Raw genomic sequence first — 21,810 nt, 5'->3', positions numbered from 1 at the left:
TTCACTTCTCTTGTTTTTCACAGTAAGCATCTTTTTTTTTTTTTTTTTTTATCTTATCTTGCTTAATAGGTGGTTCGCTACTTGGCTGGTTGTGGATTGCAGAGTTGTCCTTTGCTGATTTCTAAAGGCTATCCAGACATTGGATGGAATCCAGTTGAAGGAGAACGATATTTGGATTTTCTTCGTTTTGCTGTATTTTGCAATGGTAGTGTAGAAGCTTCTCAGGTTTTTAACTTCCTCTAGTGTTTGAATAAATACCTGCATGAAATTTGACATTTAAAACAGTTACAAGCAAACCTGATAGCATACCATAAATTTACAGAACAGTTAGCAGAAAGAGCAGAATTAAGCAAGACACATAATAATTTAGATGCCTATTTCATACATCATATAGGCTCCCAGGAGCGTATGCCCTGTTTTTCAATCCATCTTTAGTCATTGAAATGGCCACATCTCCTTTGAGATTCTACTTTTGGAAGTGGAGCAAAGACTCCTAAATCTTTTTAAGATAAAACTCATGCTAGATGTAGAGCCATTTGATTAAGGTTTAGGCAGTCCAGTTTGTATTTAGGAGCTATGGCGGTCTCCTAATTAGTACTCCCACTTGAATATGACTTTTTTACTACAAATCAGTTGTACTTCATAATTATGAATTAAATCACATATTCTATTTCATAACTTTTATTACAATAATAACTAGAGGGGTATATTTATGTGTTTACACAATTTTGTCATGATATTTAAACAGGTTAGGAATTAAAAGTATGTACTTATGCATACATTCTGCAGTTTAGTGTAACTTTTTCTGATTATGTTTCAGAAGTCTCCTTGACATAAACTTAAATCTTGATATTTGTTCTTTGTGATAGGAGAGAGTGTGGAGGAGAATGCTAATGTTGTTGTCAGACTGCTTATTCGTCGACCAGAATGTTTTGGTCCAGCTCTAAGAGGAGAAGGAGGCAATGGTCTACTTGCTGCCATGGAGGAAGCAATAAAAATATCAGAAGATCCAACAAGAGATGGACCTTCGCCAAGTAATGGATCTAGTAAAACTCTGTAGGTGCAGTGTAATTGCTTGCATTACCATCATTTTTATTTATCTGTTTCATGATCCCAGTCATGAAATGACTTATTTTAACACATAAATTATCGACTAGATTTTTCGATGCATTCTGTGGAGGGTAGATAGAGATTGGTCTTCTGCCAAATAGTTCCTTCCCCGTGCTTTCGATTTACGTGACTTTCTCTAGATATTAAATCCTCTTTAGAATTCTGTTTGTTCTTAGTCCTTTAAGTTTCAGTCCTCTGATTCAAAATGAGACAGATAAATTGTAACAATGCAGATGTCACTACAGTCTCTTATGGACAGATTTCATTCTGTGTCACTCTGTCAAAAGTGCTTTGGTTATGATGAAGCCACCACATGTAAGCTATAGCATCCATGAGCAGTTTATCCTTTATTGCTGATGTAAACACTGTCTTCTATTTTATTTGTCTTTTAAATGTTTTAACAATTAACTAATTACAGTGAAATGGAAGAACAAGAAGATGACACTATTCACATGGGAAATGCAATCATGACCTTTTATGCTGCTTTGATTGATCTCTTAGGACGTTGTGCCCCTGAAATGCATGTAAGTTGTACATCGTCATGTATTGGAAAGTAAAGCCATAGCCTTTTGATTGTTTGGTGTTCTGCTGTTTGGCTTTTTCACAGTAACATATGTTATCGGGTATTAAAGCAGTATTATGACTACATAATATCATAATGTACATAATGTGTTCATTTACTAATTTCCAAGAATTTCTGTGAGCTCTTCAGTTGTGTTTTTCAAAGGAATTATTCCATTCCTTTTCTTATTACTGTTTCCTGTGGCAATTTGGTCTTTAACAACATTCTGTTACGAATATTATTTGATTGCCCATTGTGATATTGTGTTAATGAAACTTCTCAAATTTCACTGTTTATTGTGATGGTGTAGAGAATGTTTTTTAAAACCATAGTTTTACTCCATTTGTATACTTATTTAAAGAGACTGTTTAAATTTCATATTAAAGTGTAAATATTATAGGTAATTGTTTTAAAACATAAGAATAAGCGTTGTCCATGGATATATGTGTCAATATCTGATAATCTTTATTCACATTGACAAACCTCCTCAAGAAAGGTAACATGTCACTGGTTTAGGTATTAGATACCCAGAATTAGACCCTGCAAAAAATGAGCACTTACTGCTTATTTCCCAAGAGCTAATACTATTTGAAAATATTTGTTCAGTTTAAAAATCACAATACATTCCCGTTCTTCAAAAATTGCACTTAGTTATTCACAGTTTCTTATTTCACTTCAAAAACTCCCCTAATTAATGTTGATCAGTATAGATCAGCACAAGATTTATGCAGAGATGGATAACTTGACAGAGATAGCCATACATAAAATTCAATGTATGAGTAAGTGTTTTGTTTGAATAAAAGCATCATCTTGTTTTCTATCTGACTCACTGCCTTTTTAGAACAAAACAAAACAAAATGACTGGGGTAGTTGAAAGTGTCGTTGTTCAACCAGGAATGAAAAAAAAAAGCTTTTTTCATCTCAGTCTATTCCTCCCCTCCCCATCTCTTTCCCTCCCCTTCCTCTTCCCCTTTCCTTTTTTTTTTCTACATTTAAAGCTTTGTTTAGCTATTTTACCTAACATTTTATTCTGAAAATGGGCTTAATATTATTTAGAAACAAAACCTCTAGATTTCTAGACTTTGCATATTTGCATCCAGATCACAGCAAATAAATACAGATTATATGAAATTTATATTACTAAATATAATGTGAGTTTGAGAGCAGTTATTCTTGTGTATCTACGTTTTGCAAAGTTTCCTGAATGTGAACACACATACAAGGTAAAAAGAAGACCTGTGTAATGTTTTATTTATTTTTTTTCCTTAGCTAATCCATGCTGGTAAAGGGGAAGCCATTAGAATCAGGTCAATTCTAAGGTCTTTGATTCCACTAGAAGATTTGGTGGGCGTAATTAGTATTCCTTTCCATATGCCGACCATAGCTAAAGGTAAGATGGTTATTGTACTGTTTTTTTCCCACTGTATTGTTATGTTCTGTAATTTGACCATATATTCATAAATATACTTCTCTCAATATTTCAAAATGTTCTAGAAATTAAACCATTTATCATGTAGACTAGATGAAAAATCATGTGTTTCAAAAATGTTTCTGCATGCTATAGGTAATAATTCTGTGTACACTTATATTCACTGATGTAAATCCCATTCAAATAATTTCATTAAAATCTGTTAAAACTTTAAAAAGAAATCTGCAAATGCATTCTCTTTTTTTCGCCTCTAAAATATTAAAAAAGAAGAACATTCTCTTTTCTTAATAATGGAATCCTTGCTTTTGCTGTTCTAACCCTATTAATTGTTTCTAGCAGATCTTACTAAGACACCAGAGTTGTTCTTCAGCAACTATGGTGAAGTTATAGGTGTGGCATACATAGAATTCTGCCTACACAGAATTCATTGCAGTAGTGGGAGTTCTGAGGGCATTGATATAAAATGGAAAGGAGTTACATCTACTTCTTTGGGTATTTTGAGAGAAAACGTAATTGTAACAGGGATTGTATAGTGGCTTACAGCACAGGAATGTCCAATAAGTCACGGTAGAGAAGATAAAAAGATCAATTATGCTATTATATAACTATTTACTTATATTCCAAATAGTGATAATACATTATAGATCTAAAAGTGGTATCTAAATAGCATAGAGAACAGCTCATGGATACATAATTATTTATTTGGTTTTCAAAATGAAAATATCAAAATTTAAAAGTATTTCTATGAATTCATTCAGGAATTTCAGAAGTTTTCAGATAGAGAGGACTTTTTAGCACAATGTTAATTCATTGTTGTTCACTACTGATGTGTTCACTGGTGCTGCATTCCTGGGATGTTTGATGTAGAATTGTTAAATTTCTTACTTTCTGTCTGCTTCTTCTGAGATATATAAGTAGTTCTGTAGATAAATTAATATGTTTTGGGTACTTATTGTATTAGAATATCAACACTTGAGTATCTACTTTGATGCACAAAGTAGAGCAGAAAAGCATGTATGGACTTCGGGATCTATCAGGGTAGAATTTGCCTTATGCACTCTTTTTCAGTTAACTATAAATATGTTGCTTTTCTGTAATAAAACCATGGGGAAGATGGTTACATATAACAGAGACACTAAAACCTCTGACAAGAAGTAGTGTGGCTGCCTAATCTGCTGGTGAAGGATGATCCTTGTCATTAAAGTTTTATTTTTATCTTTTAGATGGAACTGTGGTGGAACCTGACATGTCTGCGGGGTTTTGCCCAGATCACAAGGCAGCCATGGTTTTGTTCCTTGACAGGGTCTATGGAATTGAGGATCAGGATTTTCTTCTTCACCTTCTTGAAGTTGGCTTTCTGCCAGATCTCCGTGCTGCTGCTTCTTTAGATACAGTAAGAGTTTAAGTCTTTTGTTATTTGAATGAACACTGAAGCATTTTTCGCTCCTCAGAAAAGCATTTATTTATTTATTTTTTTCATGTTGTCCTCTGCATTTTTCAAATGCTGGCTGAGCTGTCTGTTGCTTCTTAGCTTCGAGAATATTTGAAGATCAGTGAAGAGGGATTCTTTAGCATGATGCTTACTTCATAAAGAGTCCCCTTTGATAATCATAAAAGATCCATTTTCTTTTCCCAGGAGACCTTCTGAGCTTTTGCTATGGAATGAAAATCAGATCAGCTGCCAATAAAGCATGTAACTGAGAGCCTCTTCCCAGAGATTTAGAGAAAGTGTTTGTCTCCATGAATTTGTTAGGGGCACCCACTTTGTTTCTCAGAAAATTCCTTAATTTTTATTTTAATGCATTATAAAAATTGCTTTTTTTTTTTCTGTTAGCCTTCTTTCCATCTAATTTTTCTTAGTTGGCTTAGTACAGAAAGATCAGATTTAGAGAGCTTATATGAGGGCTAAGACATGAATTTTGATTTCCCTATCTCACCTTCTATTTAAACTTTTTTTTTTTTAATAGTTATGTTTTTATTTAAGAAAGAGGGGGTGAGGATTTATTGCACTTTGAACTTGGGCTTGATTTTAACATGGCAGCATACTGAGTTTTGCTAATGTAAACTTGACTGGTATTACCTGATTTCAGAATGTTTTGTTAAAGAACTTTGACATTCTTTAATATAATTTTGAAAACTGTTGTTTTTGAGAGACTACATTTAGTGTCAAACTTTATGATTTTTGTCATATTGTCATTCATGCAACAATAAAAAGTGCCATATGTGAGAAGACTACAGAAGCAGAAAAGGAAACTAGGCATTCAGCATCCAGTAGGTTTCAAATCTGCATTTGTGTGCTTTGAAAAATTCCCTCTTTAACTGATACAAAAGAAAAAAAAATCTTTAATTTGTAACAACACTGACAAGACAAATCTAATTTTTTTCTCATTTAATTTGTAGGCTGCCTTAAGTGCTACGGATATGGCTTTGGCTCTGAATCGATACCTTTGCACAGCAGTCTTGCCTCTGTTGACCAGATGTGCTCCTCTTTTTGCTGGCACAGAGCACCATGCTTCCCTCATTGATTCCTTATTACATACTGTGTACAGACTGTCAAAGGGCTGCTCTCTTACCAAAGCTCAGCGAGATTCCATTGAAGAGTGTTTACTGTCTATTTGTGGGTAAGAAAATACTCTTGGCTGTACAGGAATGTGAAAAGATGAAGTGACCTATGATAATTACAATACAAGAATGCAGAGCTGTGCCATCAGTAGCATAATTAAGAATTTTTGATGAACCATGATTGTGACATTTTAAATACAGTGGTTGTATTCAATTTGCTACTTTATTAATTGCTTATATGTCTTTGGTTATTTTGCTGTTACTGAGTTTTAAAAAAAATAAAACAATGCCAATTAACTAAGAAGATGTACTGCAAAAGACAAACCTCTGGAAAAGTTGAGCCATGCATACACTGAAGTACCATATACACTTCAACTGTAGAGATTGGCAGTGTGGTTGATGATCAGTAGATTGTATGGTTCTATGGAGATGTTACATTTGAAATCCTAATCAATGACGGATATTGTTACACTTCATCCAAGACTCAAAAACAATTATTATCCAAAGTTTTTATAAGCTTACAGAGTCATTTATCAGAAGTTGATTAGGTAGTTACGGACATAATCTGTAATGGAAGTTAGCAACATTTAGGCTTTCAAATCACCAGAACTCTTTTGAATGTTTCACTGTAAACTATTATTTTTAATGTGGAAATTTTTTCAGAGGTGACAGACATTCTTATGTTAGTCATTTCGTAGTTGAGAGAGAGGAAGAAATGTACCATACAATTCTTTTACAAAATATGCCACATTGATCATTTTATATACATGACCTTCATAAGAATCAATGAAATGAACTAGTGTTTGCTATTTTACTGGAACAATTCAACGTCTTTGTCATTCTAAAATACACATAGTACCTATTTCCTCTGTCCCTGTACATCTGAAGAATTAGCACTCTTATGTCGTTATTAGTTTGTAAGATATTTTTCAGCAACATTGTGGTATATTGTAAGAAATCAACATTATAGCCTCTTCTTGTGGGCATGGTGATCATAATATACACTATGAGAAGGTGTTATTTTTTCTGATTTACTACATCTCTGTCTACAGGTCAGATATTTTCCCAGTGCTTTTTAAAGTATTTGTTTTACAGCATATTTGGATTTTTTTTTTAATATGTGCTTGTTTGCTTTCTTTTTGGACACAGTTTTTCAGTGCTGCAAACAAAATTGTATTACTTAATGAAGTTTGTTTATTACTTGGGCTGTTCAGGGAAGTGGTTGAGTCACCATCCCTGGAGCTCTTCAAGAATTATGTTAAAGGTTGGACTAGATGATCTTAGAGATCTTTTCAAACCTGAATGATTCTATGAATCTGAAGAATTTTAATGGTGTAGAAATGACAGGTTATCTTAATGTATTTATTATTTATTTACATGCAACTATGGTGGTACACCCTACTGAAATCATCTATCTGCTTTCAGGCAATTGAGGCCTTCCATGATGCAGCATTTGCTGAGAAGATTGGTATTTGATGTTCCCCTATTAAATGAACATGCAAAGATGCCTCTCAAGGTAAATGGCCATTTTAATCTTCAGTAACATTCCTTGTAACAAAATGCAACAGAAAATACTTCCATGGAGAATATTCTCTGTCTTCTTTGTTACCTTGCCTCCACTCTGCAGTAATCTAAGAGGTAGAGATAAACTACCTCTTTTGGCAGGAAATCAATTTAATTTGCATCCACCCATGTAGAATTATGAAGTCCACGTCTAATGTTTTTTTCATAATACTCTCCCCCCCTCTTTTTAACAAAAGCCTCACTTCTATACTTAAATAGAATAAAATATATATATTTATTTAATGACGGCCATTAATTCTGCATACTTATGTTATGAGTATCTGCACTTTTCCATCTTGTCATTTGTTCTGACTAGAAAAAAAGGGTATCCTGACATCTCTTTCCTGGCTATGACATAATATTTTGCCAGCATGCTTTGCAAATTGATGTTGAAACTTTTTGTTGAAACATTTTTTTTTTGTTCCTCTGAGCAACTGTTAAACTCTGAATTAAGATTTTGGCCCATATTTCCAGAGGATTCTGTGCCTTAGGAAAAATTTTGTACAAGCACTCATGAATTGGACTAGGTTTTTATACTTCATTAATGTCAGAAATTCATTGTCATTTGGGATGGTCTTTAGTGACCTATGTATAACTGATTTTTCCTCCTCCTATTTGTAACTCAGGGACAGAGAAGAATCCATTAAATGCAAAATCTGTAATGTTTTGGTTTGGTGAATACCTAGTAGCAGGTTCTTGCACTATTTGACCTCCTAATTATCTGTAGTTTTTTAACAACGTAAGAATAAATATGTCTGTAATGAAAGAGGGGTAGAGAATAAAGCTTCCTGCCAATTGTAATAGAGGACAGGAGGGTAGGTTGATTGCACATTTCACAGCTCACAGAAGAGATGAGTCTCACTGGGAGTTATTGTTGAATAGCTTCCAGACATGTAAAGGGAACTAGTGTAAGTCATGATTCTGTTATCTTACCCAACCAACAGCAATGTTTGGAATAGCAGCATACTGTTGGAGTTGACTTCTTGTCTTCATCTGAGCTGTCAGGGTTCTGGTGGTGTTGGGAAGAATGATCCTCCGTCACATGTTTTTTGTATTGTTAAAAAGTAAAAGCTGCTTGTACTGTGGGTATGTCCACCAACAGTTTAAAGAATAAATACATAATATGCCTTTATAAAAATTAGAAATTGTTCTGGCAGTGCCTGTATATGTTGAGTGCCAGAACTGCAGAACCTCAGCAGTTGTATTTTATTTGCTTTTGAAATATCTTCTATTTTAGTTGCTGACAAATCATTATGAAAGATGCTGGAAGTATTATTGTTTGCCAGGTGGATGGGGTAATTTTGGTGCTGCCTCAGAAGAAGAACTTCATTTATCCAGAAAGTTGTTCTGGGGTATTTTTGATGCTTTGTCTCAAAAGGTAATTCATATTACTATCCATCTACTGCTAACAAAAGCTTTATTGTGCAACTTCTTTTTTTGTAATCTGTCTTTTCTACCTAGCTTATATCAACCCTGTGTTATCTACCTTAAAATAAAAATACAGGCTTCAGTAAACTGAAGACTTCTAGTTTAAATCTTCCTGTTCTATCTTCAGCTTAAACATAGGTATACCCTTTTGTCTGCTCTTTAAATATATATTTATAATGAAGTAATCTTGAAGTATATCTGTACAGGTCAACTACATTTCAGAAACCTACAGGCAAATTCAAGCATCTGCAGATAGCTGAAAAATGAAGTTTTAAGGAAGTGCAGTTTGTGAGGTAAAAACCAGGACTGCTCTCCAGCCATTCATCTCCCTCTCTGCAGAGAGGGACTAGGGGTGTTGATTGAAAGTAGGCTCAGCATGAGTCAGTGGTGTGCCCTGGCATACCAGGAGGACAAACTGCATTTTGGGATGCATTAAACACAGCATAGCCAGCTAGTCAAAAGAGATGATTCTCCTGCTATATTTAGCACTGATACGGGCTCACCGTGAATGTTGTGTGCAGTTCTGGTCTCTGCAATGTAAAATGGATTTTAAGATACTTGAATGCATCCAGAGGAGTGTAACAAGTTGATAAGAGGGCTGGAAGGCATGTCCTATGAGGAGAGGCTGAGGACGTTTGGTTTATCAGGTTTGGAGAAAAGGAGGCTGAGAGGCAATCTCACTATTCTCTATGACTTCCTGAGGAGGGGAAGCAAAGAGGGAGGTTCTCCTGTCTTATCCCTAGTTACCAATTACAGGAGGTATAGGAATGGCTCCAAGCTTCACCAGGGGAGGACTGGACATCAGGAAAAATTTCTTTACCATGAGGGTGGTATAACACTGGAACAGGCTTTCTCGTAACGTGCCCCATGCTTGTCAATCTTCAAGAGGCATTTGGGTAATGCCCTCAATAATATGCTTTATCTTTTCATTAGCACTGAAGTGGTCAGGCAGTTGGACTCAATCATCTTTGTGGGTCTGTTGGAAAAGACCTATGCTAATTCTAATTCATATTCCTTTGCTTAGTAAGCTGTAGTTAGATCACCCTTGGCTCAACCCTATGGTGGACAAAGGTTTAACAGTATCCCTTCGTATTTATTTATTGTTCTTTCTGTGAATATTTTAACCAACTTGCTTAAATTTTCGAGTTTCATTTCAAATCTAAGTATTGGGAAATGCTATGAATGTTCCTGTGCTATATTCTCCTACCAGACATTTGAAAAATGTCTAGTGTTGCTCCCAGTATTATCACTGCTTTTTCCATTTACTTCAGCAAGAGCTAGGCTTACTTGATCCTAGCTTTATCTTTAGTCTATACTAAAGTTTTGTGCAGTCAGGTTCCTTTATTTTCAGAACAGAAATTGAATTTTGCACTAAGAAAGCCATTCTGTGGCTGCTTGTTCTCACATGTAGCTGTATCAATTTTACTAACGATGTCAATAGCTTCCATTGACTATTCATTTTATATCCCTTGTGTGGTTCACAGAAATACGAACAAGAATTGTTCAAACTGGCTTTGCCTTGTTTGAGTGCAGTTGCAGGGGCCTTACCTCCAGACTATATGGAATCAAATTATGTAAATATGATGGAAAAACAGTCTTCAATGGATTCAGAAGGGAACTTTAATCCTCAACCTGTTGATACATCCAAGTAAGGAATTATTTTGTTGCAACTATTTTTTATAATGAATGTGTACAAGAAGGATGGAGTCTGTTGCTGGAGTCTGTTGCTGGATATGATGTGAAGTTACAGCTTTTATTCCTGACTCTTCTGAATTCTCATCTTCTAGATAAAATGGAGACCTTAACTTTATATTTTTATTTGTATTGCTTATTTTAAATAATCAAAAGCATTAAATAATAACAAGCAAATAATAAGCATCCAGTTACATTACTGATTCTTTGGACAACTTTGCAGATTTTTAATGCATTTTCAGCCTCAGATAGAGCTCTTCAGTTATCTTTGTAAGTCTGCTACAGACAGCATAGCATGTTCGTATGTACAGGAGAAACAGAGAGTTCTGTATCATCCCTGTCATTATTTACATGTGATAAGACACTGCTTTTTTTGCCTGTGAATAACACTGTACTTGCAGAAAATGATGATGATCATGCATTCATATAGTCTCTTTTTACTACAAATAATGGGGAAGTAGGAAGAACTTCATTCTCTCCAGGCAGTCAGACTCTGACCATGCTCTTTTAAGTATGTTAGTCAGAAAGAACACATATCAGAAAGGGATTTTTGTGTCCTCATTTTTTACTACAGGTGGGCCCATATTCTCCTTTGTAAAGAATAGTGTCTTACAGTGGTGTGGTTGTTCACTGTATCTTGAAAATACCACTTGTAGAACATTGGCTTCAATTGCCCTTGTGAGCTTTCTGTCCGTGTTAATGTTCAGAAAACAGAATGCTGTCAGTAGTCTGATACTTTTGATACAGAATGTTTGTACACATGTGCACATTGAAATATGGTAGCAGAAGCCATTATCTAGACTGGAATGTGGGACCCACATCAATCACCACTAAAATTAATTTGTCCAAGATGTATTTAAGATATATGAAGATTTAACAAAACTTAGTGAGGGTATTATACTATCTGTTAATTAATCAAAGATGACTTCTTCTGGTATCCTTTCAGAAGAAAATTGTAAATAGCAAGTATAAATTCAGAACCTCAGAAAATGTTACTTAACATCACCAGAATCATCAGTCATCTCATTTTCTTAGGAGTCAACAGTTCTATGATGATTCAAGACAAAGAAAGCACTACATTAATCATTATCATTTCCAGCCAGTCCTATACTCCTTTACATGCCAGTCCTGCATCCCATTGCTTACCAGTCCAAGCTCTATTCATATAAAGATATCAATAATATAACCTCATTGTACTTGTCCACTTACTGTATTTCTGAAATTATGGAAGTTATTATACTATCAGTAGAGTTCCCCCTAAAATTCACACTTCCAAACAAACAAACAAAAATTAATTAACTGATGGATGAATATTTTCTGGCCAGCCTTATTAGGCTCTTGCAAAGTGTTACTTTGACTGTATATGACATAATTTTATTTTACGTTACAGTGAGGGTGGCGGAGCACTGGAACAGGCTGCCCAGGGAGGTTGTGGAGTCTCCTCCTCTGGAGATATACAAGACCCATCTGGATGCCTACCTGTGCAACCTGCTCTAGGGAACCTGCTTTGGCGGGGGGGTTGGACCTGCTGATCTCTGGAGGTCCCTTCCAATCCCTACAATTCTGTGATTCATTGTGACTGAAGGTTAAAAACCACACTCTTCAGCTTTGCAGTAGATGGCGCTATAACACTTGCTGACTAAATGTCCTAGGCGAAAGAGTTTGGTATTTCAAAAGTGATGAAGAAGCAGTTATTCCCCTTCATTTGTGAGAATGCAGATGCAGAAAAATAGTGATACGTAATAAATCATTTTTGGAAGGGGTTTCTGTCTATGATTGTTTGATAGTTAAGGATAGCTGCTTTTACTGCTTAAACATTCTTAACCAAGGACTAGTGTATTTTTTATTTCTGGTTTCAGTAGGGATTTTTATATTTTTAAGCTATTCACTGGGGTATTGGAAAATAAACCCTTGAGTATATAACTTCTGAGTTGTCATAAATTAAAGTTCTCCATGTATATAATGAAGTTTATAGGAATATGTAAAGTACATGATGTGTTTCAAAAAGGACTGTTAAGACACTTAATTTGTAGAGGACTATGTAATAAATTACTCCATTTCTGAAGCTACAGGTCATAGTTATATCTTAAATCTCAAAATGAATGCTGGTAATAGAAATAAATGACAAGAAACATGAGTACTGGGTATCATTGAATTTTCCTTACATATGTGTGTCAAAAGTCTTACAACAGCCGGGATTCTCATTCAGCACCCATTAAATAGGTCAGATTTTGTCTTTGATTTAACTGGGGCTTGGAGCAAACTGTAAGTGAGGAAACCAGCACAGTAAGATGCTTTGAATGGATTTATGTGTTGTAAATTTTTTTTTTTATTATTTTTTTCTTCAAAACAAAGATTCACATTTTAGCATGTGTGATATAATGGATTTTTTTTTGTCATTCACTTTCAGCATCACAATCCCTGAAAAGCTAGAATATTTCATTAACAAATATGCAGAACATTCTCATGATAAATGGTCAATGGAAAAGGTAAAGTCTGTATTCCTCTTACAGCTAAATCAGATTATTTATTTGTATCCATTTAATCTTAGAAAAATTTTACTCTGAATATTATTATTTTTCATTATGCTCCAAATTGGTATGTAGGTAAGACATAAATACACATTTTCTTGTAGTGCATTTTTTGGAGGTGGGACTTCTGTAAGTCCACATGAATATTTCAAAACAGTGTTTCAGCATTTCATTATTTTTATTGTTGACTTTTAATTAAATATACTTGGTAATTGCTTAAAGAGTTTTATTGACCTAAAATTTATATTTTTAATGGAAAATACTCTTTGGATTGTTATGCCTTTGGATAGTTTCTGGTGCCAAGTATTAAAAACTGTTCCTCAACTGTAACACAGCGTTCTGCTCTATATAGATATCTAAAGGAAATCAATAAAAATAAAATAGGTTGATATGTTTACTTCAAGAAATGACTAATTTTTAAAAATGATGGTATTCTTATAATTGATTTCATTGCATGTGGATAATATAAATTTTGGTTGAGAAAATGCTGAGAAAATAGAGAGGAAATTTAAGAGAACAGACCTACGGAAAGATTGTTCTGTTCCTTTGTACAAATTAAAATAGAACTTTAAAATAATTTTTCACTCTTCCCTATTTTTTTCTCCGTGTTTGTTACTGTTTTTAGTTTGCCAATGGATGGACATATGGTGAAACATATTCTGAATCTGCAAAAGTGCAACCATTAATGAAACAATACAAATTACTCTCTGAAAAGGTGAGGAATTTATTCATACTTCTTCACCCTGGGAGATCGAAAGTTTGTATCTTTCATTGTGAAAATATTGCCTAATGCTTACATCACTTTTTTAAAAAATCTTTTTTTTTTTTTTTCTTTGAGTGCATCAGCTAGTGTGAGATAGTTGCCTTTATCAAAATCTCAGAAAGAGACAATAGGGCTTTATTATACAATAGGTAGGTCACTCAATCTATTTTCTCTCATGTCTGAATGGTGAAACTGAGTGTCGTAATACCAGTATATTCTTACAGTAAGGTCATCCAGGAATGCTCGGTGAAGACTTAGATTGTCTTTGTCTGGTCTCCTCCAGCAGAGGTCCACCAGGATTCGATTAGGAGGCTGGAAAACTTGATAAATGAAGCAAGGTTGAAGGAACTGGGTTTGTTCAATTTAAAGAAAAGAAAGCTCGGGGGGTCTAATCTCAGTCTCTAAATAGTAGTTACAGAGAAGATTATTCACAGGCATGCACAGTGACAGGGCAAGGCAGTGGGATTAAGTTGCTTCAGCAGAAATGCTTTCTGGAAATCCTTCTACTTTGAGAATGATTAAACGCTGGAGTAGGTTGCCCAGGGAAGTAATATGCTGGGAATATTCAAGACATGACATGGCAGATGCCTAGATAATCTAACCGAATTTGGTTAGGTAATCTGACTTTAACAGAAGGTTGAGCAAGATGATCTCCAGAGGTTTTTTCCTATGTAGACTTTTTTATGATTCTATGATTGTATTGTGTTGTTTCATAAAGCAGAGAAAATGCCACATTAGTCCTGATAATTAACCACTCCACCTTTAAGTTCATATCTGAGCATTCCATTAGCACTCTTATTTATCCCTGTGATAAGTCAGCTTACTGTAAGGCCACAATTTTGCCCACCTCTGAAATGATAAATATACTCTGAAATATCTTGTATGATTTATTTGCTTAATTGTAGTATCCCTTTTCCATGAGGAGTGATTTCAGTATAATTCTTTGCATCTCAGTGTAATTAAGCAGAAGCCCAACAGCTCTCTCTCTCTCTGTATATACATATATATATATAATATTTTTTTTTTCTCTGTACAGCTACATGAAAAACAATGTAATTATTGCCTATGCATTTTTCTAGGAGAAAGAAATTTATCGATGGCCAATCAAAGAATCACTGAAAACCATGCTGGCATGGGGATGGCGGATTGAAAGGACACGGGAGGGAGATTCCATGGCACTGTATAATCGGACACGTCGCATATCTCAAACTAGTCAAGTAAGTAACTTTATTGTAAATTTACTGCAAAAAATAATCATGCAAAACATGCTCTCCATTCTTTGATTTTACAAGTGATGAAATAATACTCCAATACATACCAAATGTATGAAGGTATTTTTTACAAGCAATTGTACAACACTGAAGATTGGTTTAGATTTCTGTTCACTGAACCTGGAATTTCTTTCCCTGTTTCAAAATAATGAGCTAATAAACATAATAATAATAATAATAAAAAACTACACGAAATTGAAATATGAATTTGTTTTTTTACTTGATTTAAAGTTAGTTGAATTATTACATCCAGTAGGTTATTACACATCAGTACTGGGTATTAAGATACGTTTTTTGGAATTAGGTAGCTATGGATGCCCTTAAGTAAGTAAAGAAATAAGTAAAAGTACAGATACAAATGATTTTTATTTTGTCCTTTTTAAAAACAGAAAATGAATACAAATATTAATGTTAATGCAGCATAAAGTTGACATCTGTAGATGGCCAAAATTCAGAAAATGTTAAACATATTTCTTTTTCCATCAGGATAGCTTCTTAAATCAAAATGCCGTTAAGATAACATGGAACAGTACTGGCAATGTGTTCTCTTTCAGGTGTATGTTATTTACAAATTAAACTGAGGTGAGGAAAGTAGCACTTTCACTCTCATTCATAGAGACATGTATAGAGACATGTATAGAGACAGATCAGTGGGGGGAAAAATGGAGGGGAAAAATCTCTTCCCCTTCTCTCTACTCAACTCTCTTTAGTCGATATGTGAAAGTCTGGCAGAATGCCTGTGAAAAATAAGCAGTTGAACCTTCCTGTCCACTCTCTAGATACTAGAAAGAGTCTATCATGAGATTGGATTTTATCACTTGGGAGGAAGTGAAATTATAATTTGCAAACTGCAATATCCTTCTAAAATTCTTGATTTCCAAATTTCGTGACTTCTGGGTGTTTGTAATACTGCTCCCAAACACTATACTGACAGGTATTTGTACGTACTTTAAGCATAAGGAACAGTTTAGAATTAGTAGCTTTCCAATAAGACTCGAATTATATAAACTTTTCGAACAGGTTTTGTAGATAAGTTAGTCTTCCCATACTCTAATGAAATTACGTAACTGTACGAAAAGAGTTCCTGAATTCTAGAACACCAGTATTTCAGAGTACACTATCACATTTATACTCATTATGTGTTTAAAATGTTGTATATAAGTTTAAAATTGTATGTAGTGCTGTCATCACACACAAAATCTAGCATTTTCCTCTGTTCACTGAGAAATTGTAACTATATTTAATCAGTATCTTTGTGTTGATGTAACAATACTTGAATTTATTGCTTTAGAAAACAAAACAATTACTTATCAGAACTTTTTTTTTTTACTGTGTGCTGCACACATGTCCATTATGTTAGTCTCTTCTCTGACAGAAATACCTTTTTAAAGGTGGCCTTTGATTTTTTTTTAGGCCATGTACATATTTTTATATGTGCATCTAAATACAGTATCAGACATTGGAATAAAATTCTGGCCACTGTTCCTTTTCAAGGAAGACATTCCTGTGGAGGACGTGAATTTATCTGTTAAAGCAGAACCTGCAGAGGAAGGCCCAGTAACCTCCCATTGCTAGCCACATTTCTTGCTATCCAGCATCTCTCTGCTAATTATCCTTTTCTGACCTTTTGTTTCAATGTAATGAGCAAGCCAGTGACATATTTAGTCAGTAAAAAGAATGAATGACAAAATGGTGGTATTCTCTGAGCTGGGAGGACGACAGAAGGAAACAGACAAGTATCATATTCAGTAGATTCTATATAGAAATAGGCTTCAATAGAAAAAAAATGGAAGCTTGATTATTGCCTGAATTCACCTTAAAGTAGATGATCAAGGATTTGGCTGAAAAATTTGGATAAAAATTTATAGTAAATGCAGAGATTTAATCATAACTTTAGTACATCATTACTCATGGTGAGTTCAGATCTTAAACATGTTTTCAAGTGAAATTTGTATTTGCATGTGTGGGGTTTGTGTCTGATGACTTCTGTCTTTGGGAACAAAAAGTGTAGACCTTTACCTACATGTAGCTTAAGTTAACCACCCTTTAAGTTAACCACCCTTTTTGTATTTTCAGATGGGCTATATAGGACCCTTCTGCCCCCTAGAGGGCACTTTTTTTGCCTCAGTACTTTCATTACTTTCAATATCTTGTAAATGTGAACTTCTTCATATCAAATACTTGTGTACAACTCCAACGACTTTGTTGTTTTGCGTGTTTGTCATTCAGATCTCAGTAGATGCAGCCCATGGTTACAGTCCTCGAGCAATTGACATGAGCAATGTCACCCTCTCCAGAGATGTACATGTAAGTCAGAATAGTTAATATTCCTAACATTTTTGACAATGCATTTTTTTCTCCTAATTTACTGAAAACAAGTTTTGTGGTTTCTGTTATTTCTTTTGATATGCTTTTATTTTTATTTTTTGTCTTTTTCACCACTGCTTTTTGATCCTCTGTTACTTCAAAAAACATGGTTCTTGTTGAAAGGCTTGAAAGTTTCTCTTCTCTTGAAAGAAGTATGTTACTGTAGGTCCATGAAAGAAATGACAAATGAAACCTAGAAAATTCTGCAGCTGCAAATACGTAGACAGTATACAGTCAGGAGGACAGGAGGGGAGAGTATAAAAAGTTGTCTCATGCTTGGAGTAGTAGGCAGTAGTAGTTCTTACTAGTTGGAGACTAGAGACAGCTTTTCTGGCTTATCTTGTAGGTTTGGGGTCTAATTTCTAGTTTATCAGTCTGAAAGAGTTTTTATAAGAATTTACTTATTCGTTGTGCACACTGGAGGAGAATTTCCTGCTCATTAAAAAACTGTCTGTATCTATGGAGTCCCTGGTAAAATGGTTGGTGCTTCTAACAGTGTGCTTATCCATGTAGTCGCTGACAATTATGTCCACCAACAACAATTTTGGCACAGTCCTCTGGTCTGCTGTCCTTTGTTTCGTTTACTAAGGCCAGAGGGTTCTTGCTCGCCTTGATTTGAGAACGAAGTCCCTGTCTGACATGCCAGTACTCTTCCTCCTTCTCTGTGTGGTTCCTTCTTTTTTGTTTAACAGTTATCTATTCAGCATCGGGTCCCTAATTACTGCCTATGTATACCCATCCTAACCAAATGCTATATCATAATTCTTAATAAAAACTCTTGGTTTTGGTGAACCTTTACAGTGTAATTGTATGGAAGCTGCTAGTACACAAAAGTTGTTATTTAATATCAACTAGAAATTTATTCTTCCTTGGGAGTTGGCCATTGCAGCACATATCATTAAACTCTCCATTTTCCTAAGGCTATGGCAGAGATGATGGCTGAAAACTACCATAATATATGGGCAAAGAAAAAGAAAATGGAGCTTGAAGCAAAAGGTAATGTAAACTCTAGATATTTTTAGTGTCTAGAAGTTTACCTGAGCTTTTATAATATTGAGTGTAACGTTTCTTGCTGAAGTAGTTTACCAATTCCATTGCAATACAGGAAGATACATTAATACACTTTCCTTCTAGCTTTTATGTCAGACTATTGCCCTGTGGTCTCTGAACTCCGTTTCATTTGAGGTACCTTTTTATTTCAGGTAGATCTAAAGGGGTGTTTTGAATTGACAAATGGGTAAACCTAGAGCAGATCCTTGATTCCATGTAAACAACTGAATATGATCTGTGATCTCTGCTTATCTAAAGTGATGATTTTTTTGATATATTGTGCCACTCTTGTCCCTTCCATGTTAAATACATTTCTTTATTTATGTATTAAAGATATTTTTTCACTGTACATTACATTATATTTGCACATAGAGGAAATAATATCTGAAGAAACTGCAAGTTTTCATTTGAAAATGACTGAAGTTAGGGTTTTGTGTTATCCAAAGGTCTCAAGTCTACCACTATACACCAAATTTGACCTTTTTTTCCTTTTATTGTGTGCTTGCATTTTTATACGTAAGCCTCTAGCTAAATTACAGTAGTTATGGTTTTATGAAAAAGTAAAGTTACACCTGAAATGGTTCTTTGATAAATCAGTATAAATTTCCATACCTTTAATTATATTTCCCCTTATTACAGTTTTTATTTTAATTTTTATAGACTTTTCCTTTTAAACTTTATTCAGGTTAAGTAGCTGCAGGATGGACTAATTCTGGGAAATTGTAGGCTACAAGAACACTAATATTTGAATGCATCTACTATACTTAGCAACTTTGAACACAGATTTTACCTTTGAGCAGCACTTCAATGAGAATGCTGTATAGCATTTACAGTGTTATGCAAAGGAAGATAGCACTGAAATGACTAGAGGCAGCTACAATAAATGAAGAAGAGGCTTTTGATTGAGAATTTCTTGGTGTGAAATGTAAATGCACTTGTCAGTTGAGCAAAACCTTCAAGAGTGTGTTTTTTTTTCCTCATGTATGTGTGTGTATTCATATATTATAGTCTTGAAATATGTTTTTTTAAAACATTTTTAAAGAACAGAACAGTAATGTGGAATTTCGATACAAGTATGCATAGGAGGATTATCCTTCTTTTTTTTCTAGATTTTTTTTTTTCAATCTGTTGGCAAGATGTCTTTCAGTTTATTATGTGCCACTGTTCTCTAATGGCTAGGTAAATTCATTACAGCAATACTGACAACATGAGAATTCTCAGGGATATGACCTTTCATGCCATTTTTTCTTTTCATTGAGAGTGAAGGGAGCAGTTAGGCAAACTTCAGTGTCATTGGAGCAGGTGATTTCAAGTAGCTTCAGTTTAGTAATGTTTCTTGAAATTTTCATTGAGTATTTATTCTGGATGTTTTCTGTACCATATACAGACACTACCAAACAGAATTAATGATGGAGTACTTTAAACTTAAAACACTAGTGGGAGTCAAAATATCAGGTTATTTGATGATATTATTTATTTATATTACATATAACATGTACATATATACTATATACTACATTACATATTAATATAATATATTACATTATAGTTTACATTGCAAGCTTCATTTAAAACTATTTTCTGTTGAAGTTCAAAATAACTTTTCTGTAACAAGCTAATGTGACAGTTAGAATTTTACAGAAATTTTTCAGGTAAAAGTATGTAAGTGTTGGAGGGGCCAGATGGGATCCACCTGAGGATGCTGAGGGAGCTGGCAGATCTATTGCTGAGCTGCTTTCCATCATCTATCAGTGGTCATGATCAACTGGAGAGGTCCCAGCTGACTTGAGACTTGCTAATGTGATGCAGATTTATAAGAAGGGTCATAAGGAGGATCCGGGGAACTACAGGTCTGTCAGCCTGACCTCAGTGCCAGGAAAGGTGATGGAATGGGTCATCTTGAGTGCAATCACACAACCAGGGGATCAGGCCCAGCCAGCGTGGGTTCATGAAAGGCAAGTCTTGCCTGACCAAACTCATCTCCTTCTATGACCAGGTAACCCTCCTGGTGGATGAGGGAAAGGCTGTTGACATGAGCCAGCAATGTGCCCAGGTGACCAAGAAGGCCAACAGCATCCTGGCTTCTATCAGGAATAGTGTAGCCAGCAGGACCAGAGAGGTGATTGTCCCCCTGTACTCAGCTCTGGTGAGGCTCTACCTCAAGTATTGTGTTCAGTTTTGGGCCCCTCACTACAAGAAAGACATCAAGGCCCCTGAGTGTCTCCAGGGAAAGGCTACGAAACTGATGAAGGGTCTGGAACACAAATCTTATGAGGAGCAGCTGAGGGAACTGGGATTTTTAGTCTGGGGAAGAGGAGGGTCAGGGGAGGTCTTACTGCTCTCTGTAGGTACCTGAAAGGAAGGTGTGGGGAGCTGGGGATCACCATCTTCTTGCAGATAACTAGTGGTGGGACTAGAGGAAATGACCTCAAGTTGCTCCAGGGAAAGTTCAGTTTGGAAATTAGGAGAATCTTAGAGGTCTTTTCCAACCTTAGTAATTTTATGATTCTATGATACGTGGGCAAGTACATAATTTAATTTGTGTATTTTGTCACTGAATTTATTGTTTCTATTCATGTATTCAAAATTTGTGTGTATAACTTAGAAAAAAAAAGAACAGCTCTGTGGTTAACAATGAAGAAATTGAGGCTTTCAGTGTAGTAAGCTCTTATTGGCTCATTATGTTGTTGGCTCAGTTTAATGTAAAGAGGAGGTCTGATAATACCCGCTGTTATCTCTGTTGAACTGAGTAGAGATTTAGTGGTGTTAGATGATGAGAGCTTTTAAAGCATTTGTGTATTTTCATGAAAATAAGTTGTATTTACTCCAACATGTGTAAAGTGCAAACAGGAGTGTAGCTTTATCATAGCAATTAGATTTTGTTGATTTGTATCTCCTTACTATGTAGGAAAATGCAGAAAATGCTTATATTTCTCATTTAAGGCTTCTCGTGGAAGTATGTTAGCTAACTGAAAATACAAGTGCCAATCCCCCTTCTTGAATATTTGAGTGTACTAATTATGGTTCACGATCTAGTATAGTCTTACTAACTTTCATAGATACATATATACTTAATATGCTTGCATGAATTTCTATATATGTCTTCAGCTGTACTATGTGGAATTAGATCACATTTGTGATAACAAAATAAGAAGCAATCATCTCAATGTAAAGGGCTATACTTCCCCCAAAAAATTACTTGCCAATAGGTTATCATTCTTCATTTACTGAAAAGGACTTAGGACTCATGGAAAATTTTATGTTGCTTACAAAATCAGCTAAGTATAGGTCTCCAATATTTTCTTAAGGGAATTTGTTCCTTTATTTTTACAATATTACTACAGACTTACTGTAAATTTTTTTTCTTAGATAAGTTTGATCATTACCGTTACCATTCTCTGGGGTTTTATAGCAATTTTCACATAAATGTATTGTGATGAGGGAGAAGTTGAAGACCTAAGAATGTTTGTTTTTACTAAGAT

At 34.8% G+C, this 21,810-nt stretch overlaps 1 protein-coding gene across 13 annotated transcripts in view; it reads left to right on the top strand.

The window, feature by feature from the left end:
• Positions 1–21,810, top strand: part of RYR2 (ryanodine receptor 2) — a 421,309-nt gene that overhangs the window by 298,164 nt on the left and 101,335 nt on the right. For all 13 annotated transcript variants that reach the window (XR_010830264.1, XM_066993993.1, XM_066993989.1 and 10 more), the window contains 14 exons: positions 70–205; positions 870–1,056; positions 1,529–1,634; positions 2,942–3,062; positions 4,325–4,494; positions 5,502–5,722; positions 7,089–7,179; positions 8,464–8,604; positions 10,139–10,302; positions 12,757–12,835; positions 13,503–13,592; positions 14,720–14,857; positions 17,141–17,218; positions 18,199–18,274. Coding sequence is in view for 12 of the 13 variants with exons in the window: in XM_066993993.1 (XP_066850094.1) it covers positions 70–205; positions 870–1,056; positions 1,529–1,634; positions 2,942–3,062; positions 4,325–4,494; positions 5,502–5,722; positions 7,089–7,179; positions 8,464–8,604; positions 10,139–10,302; positions 12,757–12,835; positions 13,503–13,592; positions 14,720–14,857; positions 17,141–17,218; positions 18,199–18,274 (1,798 nt within the window). In the remaining variant the exon portion in view is untranslated. The remainder of the gene's footprint in view (positions 1–69; positions 206–869; positions 1,057–1,528; positions 1,635–2,941; positions 3,063–4,324; positions 4,495–5,501; positions 5,723–7,088; positions 7,180–8,463; positions 8,605–10,138; positions 10,303–12,756; positions 12,836–13,502; positions 13,593–14,719; positions 14,858–17,140; positions 17,219–18,198; positions 18,275–21,810) is intronic.

This window comes from Anser cygnoides, chromosome 3, assembly GCF_040182565.1.
Source record: "Anser cygnoides isolate HZ-2024a breed goose chromosome 3, Taihu_goose_T2T_genome, whole genome shotgun sequence".
NCBI classification, from domain to species: domain Eukaryota; kingdom Metazoa; phylum Chordata; class Aves; order Anseriformes; family Anatidae; genus Anser; species Anser cygnoides.
Note: the sequence above shows the minus strand (reverse complement) of the source record. Positions and strands in the feature narration are given on the sequence as shown.